This window comes from Juglans regia, chromosome 10 (assembly GCF_001411555.2).
Source record: "Juglans regia cultivar Chandler chromosome 10, Walnut 2.0, whole genome shotgun sequence".
In the NCBI taxonomy this organism is placed as follows: domain Eukaryota; kingdom Viridiplantae; phylum Streptophyta; class Magnoliopsida; order Fagales; family Juglandaceae; genus Juglans; species Juglans regia.
The window spans coordinates 6931599-6955351 of NC_049910.1; the positions used below are offsets into that span (position 1 = coordinate 6931599).

The 23753-nt window shown below is 35.0% G+C and overlaps 3 protein-coding genes across 4 annotated transcripts; all 3 read right to left on the reverse strand.

Annotated features, from left to right (window-relative positions):
- Window positions 1–1106: 1106 nt before the first annotated feature.
- Window positions 1107–3591, reverse strand: LOC108983379 (amino acid permease 3-like). The gene is made up of 6 exons (XM_018954981.2): window positions 3158–3591; window positions 2831–3064; window positions 2612–2705; window positions 2253–2467; window positions 1993–2132; window positions 1107–1908 (listed from the first exon to the last, which is right to left on the reverse strand). Exons 1-6 carry the CDS (start codon window positions 3264–3266, stop codon window positions 1273–1275), a joined length of 1428 nt encoding a protein of 475 aa, XP_018810526.1. The 5' UTR covers window positions 3267–3591; the 3' UTR covers window positions 1107–1272.
- Window positions 3592–9527: 5936 nt separating this feature from the next.
- On the reverse strand, window positions 9528–14953 carry LOC108983388 (probable glucan 1,3-alpha-glucosidase). The gene is made up of 6 exons (XM_018954995.2): window positions 13257–14953; window positions 11825–12098; window positions 11548–11683; window positions 10623–10833; window positions 10338–10544; window positions 9528–10060 (listed from the first exon to the last, which is right to left on the reverse strand). The coding sequence occupies exons 1-6, from the start codon at window positions 14841–14843 to the stop codon at window positions 9689–9691; spliced, it is 2787 nt and encodes a 928-aa protein (XP_018810540.1). The 5' UTR covers window positions 14844–14953; the 3' UTR covers window positions 9528–9688.
- Window positions 14954–16668: 1715 nt separating this feature from the next.
- LOC108983392 lies at window positions 16669–22607 on the reverse strand. Of its 2 annotated transcripts, XM_018955004.2 has the most exons (10): window positions 22043–22607; window positions 21567–21664; window positions 21419–21464; window positions 20615–20697; window positions 20444–20508; window positions 20227–20288; window positions 18514–18573; window positions 18226–18258; window positions 16999–17064; window positions 16669–16908 (listed from the first exon to the last, which is right to left on the reverse strand). In XM_018955004.2, exons 1-10 carry the CDS (start codon window positions 22496–22498, stop codon window positions 16861–16863), a joined length of 1017 nt encoding a protein of 338 aa, XP_018810549.1. In that variant the 5' UTR covers window positions 22499–22607; the 3' UTR covers window positions 16669–16860. The 2 variants fall into 2 exon arrangements, 1 of the variants encoding a protein (XP_018810549.1); XR_001994861.2 differs by lacking the exons at window positions 16669–16908; window positions 16999–17064 and having other exon boundaries at window positions 20155–20288; window positions 22043–22595.
- Between the last annotated feature and the right edge of the window lie 1146 nt (window positions 22608–23753).

Here is a 23753-nt window from a genome sequence, read left to right on the forward strand (position 1 = left end):
TTTCCCGCGGGTTCATATCACTTTCTCTCCTCTGCAACTCTCTCTCTCTATTATCTCATAAGAATCTTGCTGGTAGGGGAATTAACCGAATTCCGACCGAGAATCGTCTCGATCGGTTTCCTCTTCCCCATCGACTGGTTATGGTCAGTTGCTCCACCCAATTTTCTCTCATCGGTAGAAGTCGGTTTTGCCCAAAAACTATGCCGAATGGGTTGGTTTTCACCCCTACGTACCACCATGTAATGTTCATATAACTCTCTTGACGTAGTACCATACTACCATGTAATGCCATGTGATTTATTAAGAAAAAAAAAATTAAAAACACATAGAAAAGGGGCATAGAAACTTAAAATTTCAGTATTTTTCTTTTTTATATTTTTGGACATCCTTTTAATTTAAATATATTTTTGTGTTTATTTTTATTTTAATTTAATAAAAAATGACATGGAATTACTTGGTGGTGTCACGTGATCAAAAGAGTCATATGAGCCGTTAGTTTCAGATGGTCTAATAACAATACTCATATATAAATATTAGTGGGGCTACTTTTTCACCCCACTCTTATTGTTGGGCATACCGTCCATATTTTTTTTAATTTTTTTAATATATTTAAATATTTTTAAAATATATCAATATATTTAAAATTATTTTTTTAATTATTAAATAAAAAAATAAAAAAATTTTGACCAGTAATCAAATTGAGTGATCAAAATAAGGAGGTAAAATAACTTTTTCTTATAAATATATATATATATGTATATATATCTCTCTCTGCTGTATTAAAATTGGTGATCACAACATCAGTACTACTTGTTTTTAATTATAATCATTTGAATGATGATAATTTCGTTGAACAATTAATATGCCAGCTATATAATAATATAATATTCACACTAAAAACTCGGCTGTAGTACTACTGCTACTGCTACTGCTACATGGAACTGAATTCAAGTAGCCAACTCCAGTACTAGTACTTCTCGTTTACAGGGGTATCTCTCGAGAAGATGTGGGGGGTTTATGTTTTGGATTTGACTAATAATTACATACATACATACATCTATATATATATATATATTAATGGCGTACTACAAAGTAGATCAAATCCCTTTAAAAGACTGACATGAATTAAACAACATAAACTCGTAGTACTTTTTACCACACCCATGAACAACTAACAACATATATAATCAGCTTCCTTCATAAAATGGAACTGGTGAAATATATGATCCATCTTTTTCAATGATGAGATATCGATCCAAAAGACTGCCATAGCTAGAACGTGGCCTTAAGGTCGAGCATGACGCCGGCAATTGAACCGGCAGCCGCGGCAATCGATATTGTAAGGCAAGCGATACTCAACATTTGGAGACATATCCATCTATTGCTCCATTTTGGTATCTTCTTCTGTGCAATATACATCTCCACCGGAAAATACACTGTTAAAGGCCAAAACCCAAGTGCCCCAAGAATTCCCACAACATCATTGAAGAAGGGAAGCAACATTGCTATAATGGTGGTTAAGATCACGAAAATGGTTCTCCAAACCAAACGGAACAGGTTTAGGTTATATGGGTGAAAACCAGGGATGGGGATTGCAATTTCCTTGGTGATGAATTCACTTTCAGGCCATTTTTGTTGAGCTCTTTTCTCAATGAAGGCAAAGAGAGGTTGGCAAAAAACTTGATATGCTCCCACCAGATGGATTACTATGGCAGCATTGGCAATATCAAGAAGCCAAAATGGATTGTAGAAACCAAAACCAGTGAGGAGATTTCCAGGTGTAAGGTTACCAAAAGCTGCATATCCCATGCAGCCACATAGCATGTAAAATAGGGTCGTTACTCCAACGCTAAGTACAGTTGCCTTCTTCATTGTCTTTGCTTCTGATGGTGGGGATTTGATTGTGTCCTGTGTAAAGGATAGATTAAAATATATATAGGTTTCAAACCCTTTTTTTTTTCCCTAATTCAAACGAAGAAAGTATATAAATACCTGGATTTCAATGAGGATAACAGAAAATGAGTAAGCAAAGGCTATGTTGCCTAGAGCCTGAAAACTCCTCCAGAGCTTTTGGGTTTGAGTCACGGTATTAATGCTTATTCCGGTAAGATTGCCCCTTAAAGTTCCTGTATCTGCTCATTATAAGTAAAGAACAACCTTATATTAAGAGTTGGTTTGATATATGTGTGTGTGAGTGTCATGTGTGTGTGTATATATATATATATAACTGATCATGAAGCGATGATCTCAACCTGCAACTTTGGCAATTCCAAGTCCTAGACCAATTAAAGAATAGGTAAAAGACATGACAGCGGCAACAATTGATAGCCACCATATTTGATCGAAGTCCGGGATTTGAGAAAACACGATTTCGGTTACTCCAAACAATATCATGTATGGATTGCTCGACATGTGACATGGGTTGTCTCCTCCACTCTCATGAAAGCAATTAGACCTCTTGATCGCCCTGTGCATGTCAGTTAACATCAAACAAAATCATTAGTATAATCGAACATTAATTTCCCAGTAATTAGACTATAATGATGATATAATATAAATAGATAAACAAAAAAGAAAAAACTGCTGCTAGGATAACATATATTTGACTCACATCATACTTATAGATGCTGCTATAGTGTATCCAATGGCTATTCCAAAAATATTCAGATACTGAATAAGTCCACATGCCTTGACCTTAGCTCCACCTGAGAAAGATTAATACTACTTCTATATTGAAAGATCCTCATGAAGACCAGTACTGACTATATATATATATATATATATGATTGGAATATATACTATATATTGAAGTTCTCGACTTTATATATACCAAGAATGGACCGGACTGCATCCATGTAAGTATAGTTTCTCTTGCCGGAGACAGGGTCCCCGGCACGGTAACAATCTGCGAGCAATGATGAAGTGTAGTAACTGAAGAAGGAGAACAAGAACATGACAGCAGGGCCAGCAATCCAACCTAGCTGAGCTATGGCCCAGGCTAAGGAAAGCACCCCAGATCCAATAACTGCTGTTATTATGTGAGCACTTGCAGTCCAAAGAGTCCCTGGTCACGAATATATAATATAAAAAAAGATTTGAGATTTTAAAGACGCAGAAATTAAGAACTCTGAAGCAGGCCGCTAGGGAAGATATTTACCTGTTCGTTTGAGACGGCCATCGTCGTCATTGTCAAAGGATTTGGAGCCACTCTGAGGAAGAACGTCTATGGAGACGTCAAAAACTTCGTGGTGGTGGTTCTCCCCCATATTTGATTGAACAGATACAAAACGGAGAAGATAATCGTGAGAAACAAAGAAGCGCGCTGTTGGAAATGAGATTTTTTTTTTTTAACTGTGATTAGTTTTTCTTTCCAACTTGAAAAAAAAGGAGAGTTTAATATGGATGAGCAGCTAGCTAGCTAGGAGATTGGCCAAGACGGGTAGGTCTCACTTGCATTCAAAACCTAAACCAAAGAGAGACACTCATGTAGTTGATTTGTATGCTCGCGCTACCCAATCCCAAACCCCAGGCATGCATGCATGCAGAAGAGAGAGATCAGAGCGAGAAGCAGAACAGTTTGGAAGAAGAGGAAAGGGCTGAGAAAGGAATGGAGGGAAAGGAGTGAAGAAACTAGAGTATATGTAGCAGCTTTTCATGATGTGGAAAAAGAAAAATTGTATAGAAAGAATGATCCCGAGATCCAATATGACTGACCGGTATAGTCAAAGACCCACCACAGGTCCCCATTACATTAATCTTTCAAGCGCCCCCATCAAACCCATGAAAGAAAATATTTAGGTCAACTCTCTCTCTCTCTCTCTCTCTCTCTCTTCTTTGTTATTTCAGGATCATCTAGTGGCCGTAAATGCTGCATGTGAATTAATGCATGTACGTATGTAACGTGGAGTGATTATATTTATATATATCCGGAGAAGTGATATATATATATATATATAGGGCCATGCATATTGAACCTAATTGGCATGGGAAGTACTCATATGTCTAATTTGTGACTCCTCGATCGCATGCCTTTCAAAAAGATCACTAAAGTTGCAAGCATATATATATATATATATATATATATATATATACAGGAATATTATGTAACGAGTCCAATGAAAGAAATCTTATAACGTCTTATATAGGAAACAATTAGCTAGAAACAAAGAGAACCACGTTCAAGCTGCTCCTGATGATATCTTATATCTTATAGATTTAATTAAGCCAAGATCTTATATATATATATATATATATATATCATTTAATTGCTAGCTAGCTTCTGATATCTTTACCATGAGACCATACATGAAAAATATATTTTGAGTAAAAAGTTCTGACCTCAATTTGGAAGTAGCGCTTGTCATGTTAATGTTGCTTCGAGTCAGGATGAGCCTTATTTTATGATGGACCTAATTAAACCTTTGCAAGTCGAATGTGAATGTAAACTGGAATAATAGAAATCAAATCAATCTTGTCAAGCTGCAGATTGTAATATCCTTTTTCAAACATTATCATGTTGATCTGTCCTACATGCATATGATAAGATAAGCTTAAGGGATCTTTGCCTAATTACAACAAACAAATCATTACGCAGTACCAAATGGTCAATAAAACAACCAATTATCCCATTGGCCACAAGTACTATTGCTTCCAACTTAACTATTGATCAAGATCAATATTGTCATAAACCAGTACTTTGAATTTCACCTTCAAAGACATACATACATACATGCATGCATGCAAGATGCATGCATGTTTTAATATATCTGAAACCAAAATATTATATATAGTATGAACAGCCATGCACAAAGTACTAATTAATTGCTTATTATATATATATAGCTAGATATAAATAGAACTTCTTCCTCAACTGCAGCTGCATGCATGCATGGGATCTCTCAGACCAGTCTAGCTATGAATGGATTAAGAAAAGTACTATAGATGTCAAAGAACGTACGTACAAATTAACAGAATAAATATATATAGGTTTTAATTGTTCAAGGAATCAAAGGGTTGATCCATCATATATATATGTAACTTTTCTTCAAGAGTCAAAATGTGGAAACATGTATATATGATGACCATTATATATATATATTTATATGTACCTTGGAGCCCAAAAACTGATCAGGAAATTATTAGATGTAAATATTACTGGAGACATATTATAAATAGATCATCCTTTCCAATTCTTTGGCCAAACTCGATTATCTAACTTGATTAATGCTCCTATATATCAATATACTTGTAGCTAGGGAGTTATACGTCTATATATATATATATATATATATATATATAGCTTGCTCTACATATATAAATATTGATTTTTACTTTTAAATCATGCATTTTGATTCTTATATATGTGATAGATTAAAGAATAATACGCTATTTAGTCATGAAGTTATTATACGTACGTACATTGAGAAGCATAAAATTAATTATCAGCTTGGCATGAACTAGGCAATCAATTTAATTAGAGTAATACTTTATAGTACTACTTATTCAGTTTTAAGTATTTTTAATTTGGTCTTTTTTATTACTGATTTTAATAAATTAATTATAGATGATCTATGGAAGAAGATGAAAATTTATATAGCTATATAGGAAAGAAGCATGGTAGTCATGTCACATAGTACCTTTAATTAAACTTCCAAATTACAATATGAATTTAACATGACTTTTTAAATTACTTGAAACTTAATAATTACCAAATTTATGCATGGATATAATATATATATATATTGAATAATAATATTTAAAGAAAATTATAATAAAAGAATAGAATTGATTAAGTAAATGTTGAGGCCGTGGCTTAATAGAATTAAGCAAAAGAAGATGGAAATTATATATATATATGTATATATATATATATATAGGTAATAGATGCATTATTAATTCAAATATGGAACAAGTATACATGACATGTTTTCATGGAAAAGTTGGACTGGCAAACTTAGATATATACGATCTCCCATCAGCTTAATTTCATTAATTTGTTAATGCAGTAGTAGATATATATTCTATTTTGATGTTGACAATGCAGGCTAGGGTGGGAAGACGTCATTCTAGTGATCGAGGTTAACTCGAAGGAAGTGTATACCATTGAAAGTGGGGGTTTGAGAGAATGACCACAAAATTAAGTGGCGGGTCCATGCATGCATGCAGGCAGGCCAGCAGCCGATGCAGAGAATATTGTTAGGCTTAGATCAATTAAATTGGCATGCATGCATTTTGGCCCTGCAGACTCGTTCAGCTCCAGCCATTATTTTATAAGCCAATACCATTGCCGGCCTAAATTAAATGATCAGGTGGACCAGCTAGCTGCATGCAGTACTACTACTGCAAGATCGATCGATGTACATTCTTCTAATGCTCTAGGCTCTAATTACATGTGCATATATACATATATATATATATATATATGTGTGTGTGTGTGTGTGTCTCATGTGTACCCATAGCTATATATATATATATATATATATATATATATATAAACACATATCTGAAGTCTGCAGCATGATCTGATTGGTGGGCAAAGGTGGGTGGGAAGAGGAGGATGCTAGCTAGGCATTTAGAATAGGCATATAATTATATAAGTACCCCACAGCACACTGCTAGCTTGGAGTTGTCTCGATCGATATATGGTGCGTCCCAGCAGCTTCTGGTTTGCTTCAGAGCTATATATATATATATATATATGATCACTGCATATATTTATGTAGTCATTGGCTTACGGAAGTTTATATGATCATGACGAAGTACTCCTTAATTCTTCTCTCACATGCATGCACCAATCATTAATTAGTGATAATTACCAAAATTAAGAAATTTTGAAATCTGTGTCGACCTTCATCTCAAATGGAATTAACATGAAGTTTTCATTTTGTGTGTGTGTATATATATATATATGTATGTACGTGTATATTGAAATTTGAGCACTCTCAATGGGTTATGTAAAACCAAAATTTGAATAAATTAGTCTAAAAGTCCCGTCCAATGGATCGATGATGTATTTTATCTGTAATTTCTAGTTTGCTACAGTATTAGTACCACTATGTTTAGCTTGCACTGTTTACCATTGTATATAATTTTAGAGCAGTGCTACCCATAAGCCTCACACCCTACACACCCACTTAAAAATATATCATTTTATATTTTTTATCCTATTTTACTTACAAATATGTCTGAAATAATTTTCATATTAATGTAGATAAAAAATGTAAAATAACTTATTTTTAAATAGGTGTGCAGAGTGTGAGGCTTATGTCTAGAATTTTTCATCATTTTAACATCATTTCTCTCTCATTTGTTTACTTTCTTCTCTACTACCGAATTTCACTTTATTTCATTTTAACCCCTTTCAGCCCATCTATTTATTTCGCACGTCTTCCCTTCCTCACAGTTGGGGCATGCTCATCTTCCATCAATCACAATTTGCTGCATTTTATTTTCATTATATAATCTATTCTTTTTATTTTTTGAATTAATTTATATTTTAGTTTAGCTTATAAATTTGGATTAATTTAAAATAGAACATAATTATATGATATTGTATATGAGGAGATATTGCAAATATCAAAAGATATAAGGATTTCATTGGTAGTTAAGGAAAATATTTGAAATGAATAAAAAATATTAAAAAGTCTAATATTTAAATGATATGAAGAAAAAATAGACAAATTGATGTATAGTATATTGTAAAAGTCATTATATAAAATAGAAAAAATAGGTTTTAGTGATATATTTTAAATGATAGGATAAAGAATCTATTGAAAGTGCTCTATATATAACACGGCCAAGATCACTAGCTAGCTAGCTACTGGTTAATTTATACAAACTGATCAAGTACGTACGTACTTGACAAAAATAGATGTTGGTAGATATTAATTTATAAATAATATCTAAGATATTTTTTTAATTTTTAGCAGCATGAATAGTATTGTCGCGATCTAATTAATCCGATTTTTTCCAACTTAAGATATATAGATGCCGAGCTTTGAAAGTACTTGCATGGGGAGCATTTAAAATGGGGGTGTAAACATGATTAACACCAGTAGTAGTACTGGAGGATGGACCTTAATTTTAAGAAAAAATCTTCAATATATATTAGAATAATGATAGGGTTACTACCCTATTACTTATACCCATTTACTACTTAAATTGTATTTGATTTTTTTAAAATTTTTAATTTTACTTAATGATTAAGGAAGTGAATATTAATAAAATTATATATTTTTTTAATTTTTTCTTAATGATTAAAGATGGTAAAAAAATACTTAAAAAAATGATAAAAAAATAAAAAAATTTGAAATGTGCTTGGGTAGTAAGTGGGTAGTAGATGGATAGTAACCCTATCACTACCCTATATATTATGGTGCATGCATGGCTATAGGACTTGTGTGCTCCTACTTGCAGATTTCATGACTAACAAAGTGATAAATTCATTTGGATATGATACGATATAAATATAAATGACACATGATTGTTAATTAACATTGGTGATCATGATCATGATCAACACCCATTTAGCAACATTAACATCATCATCACCAAAAAGGCTAATTAATTAAGATCAGCTTAAACTATATATATATATATATATATATATTAAGAGAGAATCTATTTGTAAGTTTTATTTTTTACACACCCAGTACATTGTTCATGACATGGAAGCTTAATTTCCACATAAGCTATGTTCCTTTCATTAAGAAATTGATCTTGTGAGTCAAGTCCAGGGTTTCTGGTTTGTTTTTTCCTGATCTATAGAGCAATTAATGGTTTGATTTTAATTATTGGGAGATTTGACTAATTAAAAGCTTGTCAAACTTATTGCAACCGTTGAATATATATATATATATATATATATATTGTCTAAGAATTTTTAGTTACAAGTTAAATGATTTTATCAAGAGTTGAATAAACTTCTATAGGAAGTCTTGAAATTAATGATGAGGCAAAACATTAGAAAGATGATGCAACTGATCAGAGCATATGATTAATGCGATTTACAACATTAGAGTCCCTTTAGAAAAATCAAATCAGAAGGAGTAGCAAGGGATACCAGATTTTTGTTAAAAGAGCTGGAAGAATGGATAGCAGTCAAGATACATCAATCACAAAATCGATGCGTGCATTCAATAGTACAATGGAAAAATTCCTCTAATAGAAATACCACCATGTTTACTAGATTTTCAAAGTGAGAAGGACCCTCATTTAGGTACTAGAAATGGTTTGTAATATAATCTACTCTTGTACTAATGCTATTTTACTAATGAAGTCACTTTAATATATATATATATATATATATATATATATATGTATTGGAGTCCCTAATTTAGTGATTTTGACAAATGATCTTGAAGGACTGCTCGTCTCAAATGACCTATTCCAAATTAAGGGGGGCTTTAATTTGTTTCATATTTTTCAATGGTTCCTCGGGATCATAGATCGAGACGTAACAAGAGGCATTGCCGTAATTACGAGATTCCGTATAAATGTACGAGATTTTGCATCTTTAAACATAGTTCTGAGTTCCAGATTTGTCCACGTCCACTCAAATTGATGGAAAGAAATCTCATAGATAATATGATCAATGATCATCGTACCAGAAACACTGGAGATTTTCTATCCCGCCAGCACCCCCAAAAAAAGAAAAACAAAACAAAACTCAGTCTAATCATCAAGGTTCTTACAAAATTTTTATAGTCCAGTTATCTGCAATCCGAACACCAGGCTTGCGAATGGTTACAGCAGCAGCAGATTCGCGTCCCCATTGAAGCCACAGCGGCCCCAGTTCAATGTCAACCTTTCGATTTGTTGGCTCAATTACAGCACTCTTTGCCCCGTGAACATGTCCTAGCACTACAATTCTCTCGACAACAGATTCTGAAGAAAACTGGGATTTACCGGGGGAAGCGGGTGCCAGATTCATAGATGTCAGTTTGCCATCTGAGAACACAAAGCGGCGATGAATGTATGCCCCCCGCTCAAATTCAAAGCTTTTGCCATCGTCAACATAGAGTTCACCTTCAGCTGCTTGGGAGCTATTAAGAGCTATCACCTAAGGTAGCCACACGAGAGATTAGCAATAAGAATTCTTTTCCAAGCCAAATGAGCAGTAACAGTTCCGCTATTAATGAAGGTAGCAGTTTATGATGAAGAAGTTCGCAATATCAGCTGCTGTTACTCGAAGAAATCAACTGGCTTATGCTTCCTAACCCATTTAGTGGCAAGACTTGTATGGGCATAATTAAAGCAATTATGCATCACAAGGTCAAAACCATGGAACAAGTGTTATATAATAGCTTATATGGGTTGTATGGGCTTCAAATACATACCAGAGTATATGGATCATTCACCATCTGTGTGGAGCTTCGCCGAAACCGGTCTTTCCTTGGTATGATGGTTCCAGCCCTTTGAAAGGCAGGAACACTGTCTTCTGAGACCCCCAGCTTGTGGGTCAAACCTCCCTTATATGCAGTTCCAGTTCTCAGATCAAACCAGGATTGTCCCCCAGGCAAATACACTGATGCATGCTTAGCGCGCTGAGAAGATATCCAATAGTTTAAATTGGTTTATCAAAAAAATTACAACAGAGGTGACAAATGGGAACTCCACAGTACCTCAGTATAAATCCCTTGAACCAGAATACTGCTACCAACCATAAAAGCTTCATCATTGCTGAAAGTAGCTTCCTCAGAAGGGAACTCCATCCACAATGGACGCACAACTGGAACGCCACTAGTGTTGGCCTCTCTGAATAATGTGTAGAAATAAGGCAGCAACATGTAGCGGACATGTATGGCATCTCTGATAAGTTCCGTATTTCTCTCTCTGCAGTGATGTAAGAGACCATGGATTTTCCATATCAATAATAGTCACTAGGATGGCTGGAACTGGAACTGATGCATACAAGTAAATGGATACCCACATTGGGATATTTTTAGCGTTAGCAACTGCAAACATTTAAAATCTGGTTTTTAAATGTCTTTTGATGGATTCCATTCAACACAAAACTTGGGCAAGGCGTACCTCACACAAGCTTGCTCAACTCAATTTGAGCCTGCATAATACCCATAACCCAACAGTTTGAGCAGGATTATTTTTCTAGTTATTATATGCTAAGATCCACCTTACCTGAAAATTTTCTCCCTGCAGTCTTTAAATAATATTTACAATCATATTTTCCCCTATAAAGTAAAGCATAACAGAAGAAATCTTATGAATGATCAAACATATAGCAACATATAGAATGTCATAAAATGCCATCAAACCAGTGGCAAAGGCATCTATTGGGTAGGATGGATCAGGCTTCTGATTTTCCCCATTTACCGGCGCAAATAAAATATATATGCTAATAACACTAATTTGGTTGGAATATTGGATAACTTCTTTTCTAGAGCTTTTTTTGTTTTTTTTTTTTGTTTTTTTTGGGGAGTTGAAAAGCATCCTAGAAAACAGAAAAAACAGAAAAAATAATTTTTTTCCTGTGTCTTGGATAAGTAAAAGAAAAAGGGAAGTATACTTTGACAAAATAGGACATCCTACCCAAATAGCCATGGTTCACGTCTTTTCGTGTCATGATGGGCATGCCCCCTGAAGAAAGGATAATAAGCACCTAGCTGATACCAGCGAACCAATAGTTCAGGCTCAGGATTGCCAAAAAACCCACCCACATCCGCACCTGCAGAAAAATATAACCATAACAACTATCACCACGTGTCAAAAAAAAAATCAGAAGCTCACCCTCCACCTTGCTCTCACAGGCAAGGAGGTTCCATGAAAGCAAAAGCTTATTTTCTTTAGACTAATAAATAACACTTACCAGAGAATGACATTCCAGTAAGACCGAGTGTTAAAACCATTGGGACTGAAACCCTTAGATGATCCCAATCCGCTGAATTGTCTCCTGTCCAAATTGCTCCATACCTTTGACTTCCAGCAAACAACGCTCTTGACAAAACAAAAGGCCTATCCTTCCCTTCTCCACGTTTTACAAGCCCTTCAGCTGTTGCCATGTGGAAGTAGTACCCATAGGCATTATGTAGCTCCCGGTGTTCAAAACCTCCAAAATGTAAAGAATCTCTTGGCATTGTCAACTGGTCATAAATTTTTTTTTTTGGTCAAGTTACTGGTCAGTACTAAATAGTCAAGGCATTACTTTCAGAATTTATTGAGGAGAATAATTATCTTAAGCCATCTAATTTCTAAACGTCATCCCTGACAAGTAATAACAATTATGTATTTTTTTATCGGTATGCACGGCCGTGGGGGGGTGTTAGTTCTATATTCTCTTCTCTTTATTGGTCCCACTTTATCAAATTTCTCTAACGACCTCAAATTTATTTAGATCATCCATATTCAACACCATTGAAGTTCAAAATCTTCTAGCATCACTCAGACTCTGTAACATAAATTCAGATTTCTAACTTCAGATTCCTCTTAATAAGCAGTAATGATGAAATTAAAAAATCGTGGAACAGGCCCGACTTGTTAATGAGTGACACAATTTGTGTTTCAAAAAGAAAATCTTTTTTCAACTATCATAAACAGGGTGATAAACTCAAATCCCTCCCCTCAAAATAGATTTGAGCTTATAAATGGCTCACATTTAATGAAACAAAATAAACATAATAACTTCCTAAAATGCCCCTAGTTAGGTGAAGAAGGGGGGCTCAAATTTGGAAGAAAAATATGCTCAGATTTCAATTGGGGTGTTAAAAAAAAAATCCAAACTAGCCAACTGAAACCTCACTGGACTGATCGGTTCTAGCTGGTTTTATCACAAACCAGTTTGATGGACAGGTCCAATAACTAAAAGGCATTGATTTGACATTGCAGCCTATTTTTCTATGTTCTTCAAAAAGCCACCAAACATCATTATATGAAGTGCAAACTTACAGCTGCCAGGCTTAGAAAATAAGTAGATTTAATAAGTTTTAGCATGAATGCAATATGAGTGCTACATACACTGGTCACATTTATTTGATTTCACAAAAACTTCTATTACTCTCCTTTTTATATGTAAAAACAAAACCTCTATTATTTCAGCCGTTTTCTAATAAAAATATTGATTACGTATAAAAAAAAACTCCGTTATTTCAGAAAGAGAAAAATGAAAAACAACAGGGAACCCATGCACATGTCTGCATTGCATTACTTCATCAGTCTTTCAACTACAAAAAATGAAAAACATGCACACAGGTATAAAACAATAGCATGGAACATGTAGGAACACAAAAAGAGAAGTAACGTACCTCAGGACCATTAAAAACAGAAGGCTCGTTCATGTCATTCCAGATGTAGAGCGACGGAGTTGAACCAACATAATTCTCAAGAGAGAACCTGTCAGCCCACCATGACCTTATCTCCGGACTCAACATATCCAGGTACGACGAAGAACCAGGCCAGCACCAGCCATCAAAATCATTCCCATGGGCATCCTTAACATAATACCCCTTCTGCGTGGCCTCCTTGTGCACATGATACGAGTCGTCCCTCTTAATATGAGGATCCACAATCGTAACCATATGCCTTCCCTTGGTGGCCAACTTCCTCTGCATCTCCTCCGGATGCGGGAAAAGCGTACTGTCCCAAGTAAAATACCTCTTTCCATCCGTGTGCTCGATATCGAGCCACAACACATCGTAAGGAATGTTGTGCTCATCAAACTTGGAATCCACATGATCAACGTCCTCCTCATCCCTATAATTCCATCTACATTGGTGATACGCTGTCGCAAACAGCTGTGGCATAGCGGGCATGCCAGTCACACTCGTATACTGTCTCACAACATCCTTGGGCCCCGGACCAACAAAAAAGAATGTATCCACTATTCCTGCCTCACTCATCCAAAACGTATCGATCCTATTCTTCTCAGACGGCAGCGCAATCCCCGACTCGGCATCCCACCCCGCTCCCATCACATCAATCTGCATCTCCGCTGCATTCAACCAGAAAAATCCGGAAGTCCCGCGTTGCTTCCCGTGCGAAATCATGAATGGAATCGACCCGTAAATCCCAAATGGAGAATCGTGAATGTACTCGAACACATCTAAGTTAAACAATCTATAAGGTTCGGAATACTCGACTCCGGGGCCTCTTGTCGGCTTCAGAGCGAGGCTCGTAGCATGCTCTGGGATCCCGTACACAAAATCCGCGCCGTAAAACGACACATCGAAGCTAATAGACTGAGGGCCGTACGGCCTCGAGTCGGTATGCCCTCGAAATCTCTCTTCCCATTCCTCACCTTCTCTCTTCGTTCTCAATTGCTCGAAATCAAAAATTCCATGGGAGTTCAAGGAAATCACACGATTACCGTTACCCTTCTCACGCACGTAAACCTCAAACGGGTCGTGCCGGAGAACCGCCTCGTATCCGTCAGATATGTACACGATCGACGAGGGCTCCGCATCCCCTTCGATCGTCTCCGTCGAGACCCTCTGGAGCCAGAGCTTCGTGTTAGAGAATTCGGGGACGATCACATCGGGGACTTCGAAGCGCTTCTTAGGTGGACCGAGGGAGGGGTCCTCGTCGATCTTGAGACGTAGGATGCCATCCTGGTACACAGAGAGAGTGAGAACCAAGGGCTGGATTTGGTCATGGTCTTCCACATTATCTTGATTCTTGGGAAGGAGCTTGGCGGTGAGCTCACCGTCGGAGATGGAGACGTGGTGGGCGATGAGGGAGCAGGATCCGGGCTTACGGGACCTGGCGTGCTTGCAGAAAGGGGTCTGGTTGCAGTTTCTGAACTCGTCTCTCTTCCAGGAGAGGACTGAGCAGAGGTGAAGACCCAAGAGGAGAAGGATAAGGAAGAGATTAAGGTTTCTCATATGGAGTCTCATGGGTGAATTGGCATGTATTACAGAAATTGAGAAAAATGGAAACCTAGAAATGAAGAAGAAGAAGAAGAAGAAGAAGAAGTGGAAGCAGAGTGGAGTAACAATAGGATGGGCCGTGTGTTCTTTTCGGAAGGGTTTTGGTCACAATTGGGCTGGACCGAAAGAAGGCTGAGACTAGCCTACCAAATTTCAAGAACCTTAACAGCATAACAGCCCATTTTAGCAGGTGATGACCTTTGACATTTTGGTCCGAAAAAATGCGTTTTTCACTTTTTTTACAGTAAAATTCACTATTTTATAAAGATTTTGTGCGAGATTTATATATTTAAAATTTGTATGACGAGAAATGTTAGGTTTACATACAAATTATATATAAAAAATATCTATATAAATTGATGTGATTTAATATAATATATTAAATTTATTTTATAATAAAAAAATTAACAATTTGATAAATCATATTAAACTACGTCAATATGTAAATTTTTTTTTTTATATAAGATTTCTGAGTAGACAATGCTACAATTTTGTCAATTTATACGCGTTGGAGTAAAATTTTCAAACAAAATTAAATTTTCAGTAAATATGCAGAATGTATGTTGAATTCCCTTCCTTTGATTGGATAAGGCCTCTTTTGTTTTCACAACACGTCTAATCTAATCTCATCTCATCTAATTATTATAATTTTTTCAAATTCACACAAAATAAAATAAATAATTTAACTTTTTTAAATTTTAAAATAATAATAATATTTAAAAAAATATATTATAACAATATTTTATTTAATTTTCAATTTTTATCTTAATTCATCTCATCTGTAAAAACAAACAAAACCTAAAACTCTTAAGCATCATTTGGATAGTTAGTTAAGATGAAAATTTAAAATTGAATAAAATATTATTATTGTTTTAAAATTTTAAAAAGTTGAATTGTTTATTATATTCTGTATAAAAATTTGAAAAAACTATAATAATGAAATGAGATAAACACTTCTCGTATCCAAACTGGAGCCTAGAACCCTCGAAAGTATTTTAAATATTTGTGAACAGTATCAACCTCTTGGGATAGTAATCAGGTATATATCAACCTATATTTTGTTGAAAGAATCTACACAACCTCTTACTATTCACACAACCTCTACACACTATACTTTTTTTAATTTTTTTTAATTTTTATTATTTTTTCTTTTATTAAATATTTAATATATGAATAATAAATAAAAGAATTGAATTAGTTTAAAAAGAATAAATTCAAAAAACAATTAAAAATATTAAAAATTTTAAAAAATGTGGTGTGTGAAGATTGGGAAAGTTGTATAGCATTGCTCTATTTTGTTTCAAAAAAACTGTTGTAGCGAAAAATATTAGAAGCCGTTTAATTTACCCTAAAGCATATCAATGATTGGTCAAAAAAATTATAAAAAATTACTTAAATTAACATAATTTAAACCACTAAAGTTCTAGCTCAGTTGGTACGAGTTAGTATTTCATGGCTTCAAAGTCAAGAATTCGAGTCAGGATATAAGTTGAAACCGTTTGTGGTAGTAAAGTCTAACCTTTGAGCCACGAAATGGGATTTAGACCAACTGGATACTTTATAAGTGTTGTGGTGACGACCTTGCCCTTAGAACAATAGCTATAGCTCAAACTGGACATTCCACAATAGAGAGGGGCTCCTATGGTTATGCCGAGAGAAGACTGCTACTCTGGTCACCCCCGCCTCCCCTTTTGCGAAGGAGAAAAAAAAAACTTAATTTAACATGTACAGCTCCATCTCGAGGACTTGTTCAAAACAAAAAACAAATGATATCATAAATCAAACCCAACCATGCAAACACGACCTCCTCAATAAATTAAACATGCAGACTAAATTTGTAATATATACACGAAGGGGAAACAAAAATATTAGTGCTTCTCCCTCCCCCTCCTTAAGTTTTTAGTGTACATGATTCAACACTTTGTGCAAGATGGCAAAACAAGCAAATTCGGCAAAACTTCTGGCATAAGTTGATACATCTGGCTTATTTTTCCCCTAATTTTAATGATTCAAGAAGAGCTGCCTCTTCCTCCTGCAAATATGATTAACCAGCCAAAGCAGTCAATTAAACCACTATAATCATCAAAACAAATGAAAGTTTATGCAAGAGGCGGCAACATACCACCAACGCATTAAATTCAGTCTCCTCGTCTATTGAACTTATAATGGCAGGGTCCTCCAGGAGATCCTGTTTCAAAGAAAATTACTTGTATGTAAGAGCCACAGACAAGTGCAACGGCACTTTTTCTCAGTAAGAATGGGGTGGAGGGTGTGGTTTAGGTTCATGACCCACTACGTGTGTTTTTAACTAACCAATGGAAAAAAAAAAAAATTACTTAAATGTAAACATGTACTTCCTGATGCAGGCAATTATTTCTGAACAGTTTTACCAGGACCAAGCAGCACAAAGTAATCTTTGATGCACAAACACACATCCGCATAGACACACACATAGTGCTGCAACTTGTCTCCAAAATGAGATTTCTTACGACTCAGAAGATCCAAAACATCCTTTTTGGGTGGTGGATCAGGAGGCCAAGAATGTTGCGTGTACACTTTGGCATACAAAATAAAGGCCTCGGTCCAAAACGGCATCCAGACACGAGCTAATCCATTATAGTCTTACTAGGCCAGCATCCCCCAATCCTATACAGAAAATGTATGCATGTGTCTGTGTGACCAATGGTTAGTTTGTTGCATTCCTTTAAGTAGCCAGCGACAATTGTCCCCTGCCTTAACTAACCTCTTAACAATGATTCATCTGTGAAAGTAGGCACTTCTTCAATTCGCTGATTTTATGTTAAAATTAGCAATTTCAAGTAATTATGATCTCAAAAATTTCACAAATTTTGAAGGGAAACCAGGGCGTCCCTAGATGCCCAATACCAACATAAGCAGAACAGAAGTAAAATATTTTGAAGGACTGAAAATGGAAAAGGAATGGTATTACCAGAAGTATCATAATTATGAAGAATATAAGGGAACTAATATAATCTCCATGCAAGTAACAAAAGTTAAAATCCAATGGCAAACCTTTATGCAGCAAATAGGGTAAGAGAATAATTGGAGAGGAGACTCTTAGGTTATGTTTGGATAGTGAGTTGAGATGAAAGTTAAAAGTTGAATAAAATGTTGTTAAAATATTATTTTTTTAATATTATTATTGTTTTGGGATTTGAAAAAGTTGAATTGTTTATTATATTTTGTGTGAGAATTTGGAAAAGTTGTAATGATTAGATGAGATGAGTTGAGATCAACTCTAAATCCAAGCGGGGCCTAAACTATGCTTCTCATGAAATGTTGACAGTGCTTATAACTAGCTAAAGAAAAAAACAATGAGATTGCTTACGTCATCAGCAATTTGTAACACTCCATTGTGATTCTGCAAAAAGAAAAACCAACCTGTTTTAGTTCCATTTCCAACTCCACGCACTAGCTGCTCCTAGTCTTGAGCTAGCCAACTATATAGCTCTTTTAAAATATCAAAAAATCTGAGTGTATATTTCCCAAAGCCTTTTTTTCCTCTCTAGGAAAAATATAGAATAAAATGTGATCATGATCAATCAATTGCAGGTTCAACTTTTGTAGGTCAGCAGCACTGTTCCCTTCAACAGGAATATTAAAATCTAGAAGATACCTTTACTACAACAAAAAGGAGGGGATCAGATGGAGTGTAAATCATGTAATGTGCACCATCCTGGAACAAAAGTACAGATTAAAGAGACAGTGGAATAAAAAATTAAGCTCATAACTATGATTTTCAAACATCACAAAACATACAATAGAGTAGGATACTGAGATGGGACATGCATACTATGAGATACAAATACAGTGATATGAGAAATCTTCAAAACTAGGATACGATACACTAGGATATGAAAATTAATTAATTAATTGAAACATACTCCCTGCCCCCAATAGATGATGTATTTATCTTTTCAGACTGTTCCAAAATAGATGAAAGTTAGAAAAATGCACACTTTTGTCTAGTTTAAATTTCCATAGCACTATTTTTTTTATCAGTAAACAAAATTTTCCATGGCACTATCAAATTAGAATCTGTTCCCATCTTTTTTTTTCATAAGTAGAATTTGTTCCCATCTTTTTTTCCAAGGGAATTTTAGGAGGGGTGTTTATTTCATTAAAATCAATGCCATTTATGTAAACTTTCATTTATTATGGGACAAGGAAAAATTATCAAGACATTTAAAAACGTATTTAAGAGTGATTTAAAAACAATAACAGCAAAAAAGTACTTTAAAGAACAATAAAATGGAATTTTGCGTTGAACAAATCACATACACATATAGAGTAGAAAACTACAATCAACATCACAAACCACCGTCCAAAAAAATGAAAAAGAAAAGTAAGAAAAAAACAGCCTTTTCTTCAATAATCTAACTAGGCCAGCTAGGGTTTACACCCATTACCAATCATCTGTGAGACAGAGATCCTCAGTGAGCACTAGCGGCACGGTTGAGATGAGAAGGAGCAACAGAGTGCCTAAAACAGATTTGTGAAGGATTTAATTTCCTGCTTTTAGTAGTAGTAACCCTCTCGTGTAGTGACTATTCAAATCATGTCTCAAATTTGGAATTACTTTTTAAGTTCCCAGACACTTATCTGGCCATATCTGATACATATCAACACTGATGCTCCAGGGCTTTCCGACTACCCGCTTTTCATAGAGATTTATATAAAAAACTATTCCCCTCTATGAGATTGTCAAACACTTTAAACAGATTGAATCATAGCACGTAATCTGTGGAGTAAATTGTTCCCATTCAACACCAAAATGCTGACATAGGACATATTTAGGAGCTACCAACCGTTTATGGCTTCAGGTTCTGAAAATGTGTGATTTTAGGGTTGTGAACAGTGGATAAAAGAAAATAACGCTTGTAGATTGAATAAGGGTGGGTGTCAAAAATCAAGCTCAAAGTGTTGAAACTTGAAGAATGTCTATCGCTGGAATTTTCTGGCAGCAGCTACTTAAGGAATTTGGGTGCTTAGATTAAGACACCAATCATGTCTAAGCTCCAATCCTGAACATAAATTAATTCTACGCCAACATGTATATTTACCTTGGACCTTGAAGGGAGTGATACCCCAAGACCAAGGCCTTCACCACTTGGGCCAACCCCTTGGGGTTACCGAACACGTATATTTTATTATAGAAGATAACAGTTTATAAGATATGGTAACAATTAGGTCTTTCCATAAAAGCTACATGCACATTTACAAGTCAGTTTGTTGGAACTGCATATTTTTCACATACCAAAAATGCAAGTTTGTCTTCAGTTCTCACAAAACTAAGAACTGCTCAAAGAATAGGTGGCTATCACATTACCAAATGGAAGCATGTGATTTCTACACCTTCGGTTGGCGAGCCATCTGCATCTTGACCATTGTCTGCAAAACAATTAGCACCCTATGGTAAAAGATTGCCACAAAAAAAAAGACCTTAACTTGGAAATTGGAGGATAAGCTCTTGCACAGACAGATGGGAGGAGGGTTAAAAAAAAACGAAACTACACCAATGAATTAGTTTAAAAGAGAACTATTGCCTGTGCGGAAATCAAAAAGGTTATCTTCCGAGTAGCAAAACCCCCCACGTGCTGTATAACAAAATCTGACAGGAACACAAATAAAGAACCAAAGGCATCAAGAAATTTAAAAATAAACATACTGAACTGCTATTATTGAAGTTCCAAATAAGAAAATCTATACCGTCATACCCACTATAGACAAGATGCATATGTATCTTGGCAAGAGCATAAGCAGCAGATGGAAGAATGGACTCAACTTCTTCATCGTTGACCTAAAATGGAGAAAATATATTGATTATAAGCAATTGCAATGTGAAGCTTATAAAAGGAAAAGAAGACAGTGTAAGATTGCTTAATAGACCTTGATTCTTACCACCAAGGAGGAAAAATCAAGGTGATAGAGCATTAAGGCATAGAAATGAAAAAGGATAAAGTTAATTAGTAAGGATTATTGCAAAACATTCATATGATTTCCCAATCGCACATCTCCCTTTATCTAACACATGTATGAATTCTCTTCTGATTTTGAAGTTTTCATAAATCAACTAGACCATAATCCCAATTAAACTGGAGTTGACTATAAATTCTCATCAACTAATTAGGGTTATTCACGTGTATTCTTTATTATCTTAAACTATCTATTTTTGCACTTCTTGTCACCCTCCCTGCTTTATACATCCTTGTTCCCTACTCCTGCTCGTGTTAGTCTAGGGCTTGTCAACCTCTTTTCGCCCCATCAGCTTGAAATTAATTACTCTCTCTATAGACAAATTACTCATGTTAGTTTAGGCCTCTCTCTTCTCGTCTTTTCCTCAAAAAGAGTCATACCTACCTCTAAATTACGTTGGAGTTTTTAGGAACTGGTTTCTTCAAATTCTTCCTTTGCATAAATCAACCCGTTACTGACATATATAAATGAGCATCGAAATACTAAACATCAGATCAAGTCTGAATAAATCAGAACTAAAATATTAGATGGAAGAATAAACATACTGCTGACCACCCGTCCATATTTGTGCTCTTTAATATCTGTACAGGCCTGCAGGAATCATCTATTTTTTAAATTTCAAGAAAAAAAAAAATAGCATAACTTAGAATATAATTATGGACATATTGCATACACAGGAGCAACATTTATTACGTGTCAACTGGGCAGAGCAGCATGCATTCATCCCCTTTAGAACTTCTGAACATTCTCCGTACAACGCACTCTAATGGAAGATTGTTCATAGGATCAACCTGTCCATAAGTTATTTATAATTTTCAAATTTTTGGATCCAAATACCAATAGACAGAAGTCCGTCAATTGAATTAAGGAAGAAAAAACTGCTTCCATTTAAGACTTAGAACCGGTTTATTTTTGTGAAAAAAAAAAAAAGTGGAATATATTCATAACCAGCATTACTGCATTAGAGAAAATATACAGTTTTGTGTTCATTTTTCTCTCATTGACGCCTCAAATATCATCCATTTATACTAATCCCAAATAAATATACTCACAAAGTAAGCAAATGGGGCTCCAACCAGAACTAAAATCGGTGTGATAGCAAAAACGAAGGGCAGACTCGATAACCAAATAACACAAACAGCAGTAAATAAAGCAAAACGAAAACTTACAATGGTGGCAATTCGCTTCGCCGCAGCTGAAGCCATCACAACCCTCCCATGATTATCGACCACAAACCCAGCCGGCGGTTTCGGCAGCGGCATAGGTTGATGCGGCAAAGAGCGCGCATCGGAGCCCAAGTACTCCACAACGTCGCCGTCATTACCAATAACACCCAACTCACGAACAACTTCAACGTCGCTGAGATTCAAAGCCTCGGAACCACTGCAGCCGCCCTTACTCTTTTTCTTCCTCTTACTTGCCGGTGGTTTCTTGGGAGGTCCGGTCTGGGGCTTGGCGGCGCGGCAGAGAGCGAGACGGAGTGTGGCTGTAGGGCTTAGATTTGGCATTGGGAAGGAGATAGAGAAAGAGGGTGTGAAAGGAGGGAGTGGGTGGTGGAGGTTGGAGGAGAAGAATGAGAGGTTTGCAGTGGGTGCAGATGGGGTTGTGGAGATTGAGGAGGACATGATCAGCCTCCAGCTGCAAACCAAAAGACACCTTTGGCTTTGGTCGTCGAGGAGTCTTGAGTGTGGCCTTTGCAGCGGTTTGGCGGTCGAATTTCAGATTTTGGATAAAATGGTTGCTAAATGCTTGATTTTACAATTTGATTTGGTTTGAAAATTTTTAAATTTTAAATTTTATGAATTAATTTTTTTATTATTTAAATAATATAAAAAATATAATATATATCTATTTAAAAATAGAATATTCATTTTTTTTACATAAAGTTGGATATATAATATTTATATTAGCTATTTGGATAAATTTTTTAAATAATATTTAATAATAAATATTATAGAACTTGCTTCATATTTTCATCCATTTTTCAGTTTAATTAGTAAAGTTGGCATAAAAATCTTAAAAAATCTAACTCAAGAGCAAGTATCACGCAATATGATATTGATCATGTTTAGATAGCGAAAACGTTTCATCTCATCATTATAATTTTTTTAAATTATTATAAAAAATATAATAAACTTTCATTTAAAATCATCTCATCTCATTTCACTATCCAAACCGCACCTGAATATGTATTCATAATCTACCTCAAATTTGAGCTCACCAACATATGAAGATAACAATGACTAGTGATATAGTAATAACTCAAGAATTAATGAAAGAATTTCTCCAAGCACCAATGAGATTTTAAGTGCATGTGGAATAATATAATTTCATATAATTGTGTCAAAAACGATGGAAGGTCTTGAACTAATTAATTGCGTGTCATGTGATGCCATCTTCTTGGCAAAAGAATTGCCAAATTTGCTTAATCTTTGATTAGGAATAGGAAAACAAAACAATAAGATCAAACACTAGGATTCATCTTTGTTTGCTCATCATTATCACTACGTATGCATATAGTGAAAAGTTAAATTAAAATAATAATAATAATAATTGCAAGTTTGGGTTGTCAATACTCCATTTGTTGTAGAACCTATTATAGTTATAAAAAAAGTTTAAAGATTAATAGTTTTTATTATTATTGTAGAACTACTTTTGCAGTGTGTTGGATGTATAAAAAAAAGGGAGTAATGCTATATATAATCGTGGAGTACGCAAGTACCGTGCAGTCACTTTGAAAAAAGTAAATAAATACGAGACCCAAATGAAAAGAAATTAATTTTTTAATAATAGATCTCCCTCTTTTTTAAAGTGACTACACGGCACTTGCGTACTCCACGATTGTATATAGCATTACTCTAAAAAAACACTTGCAAATGA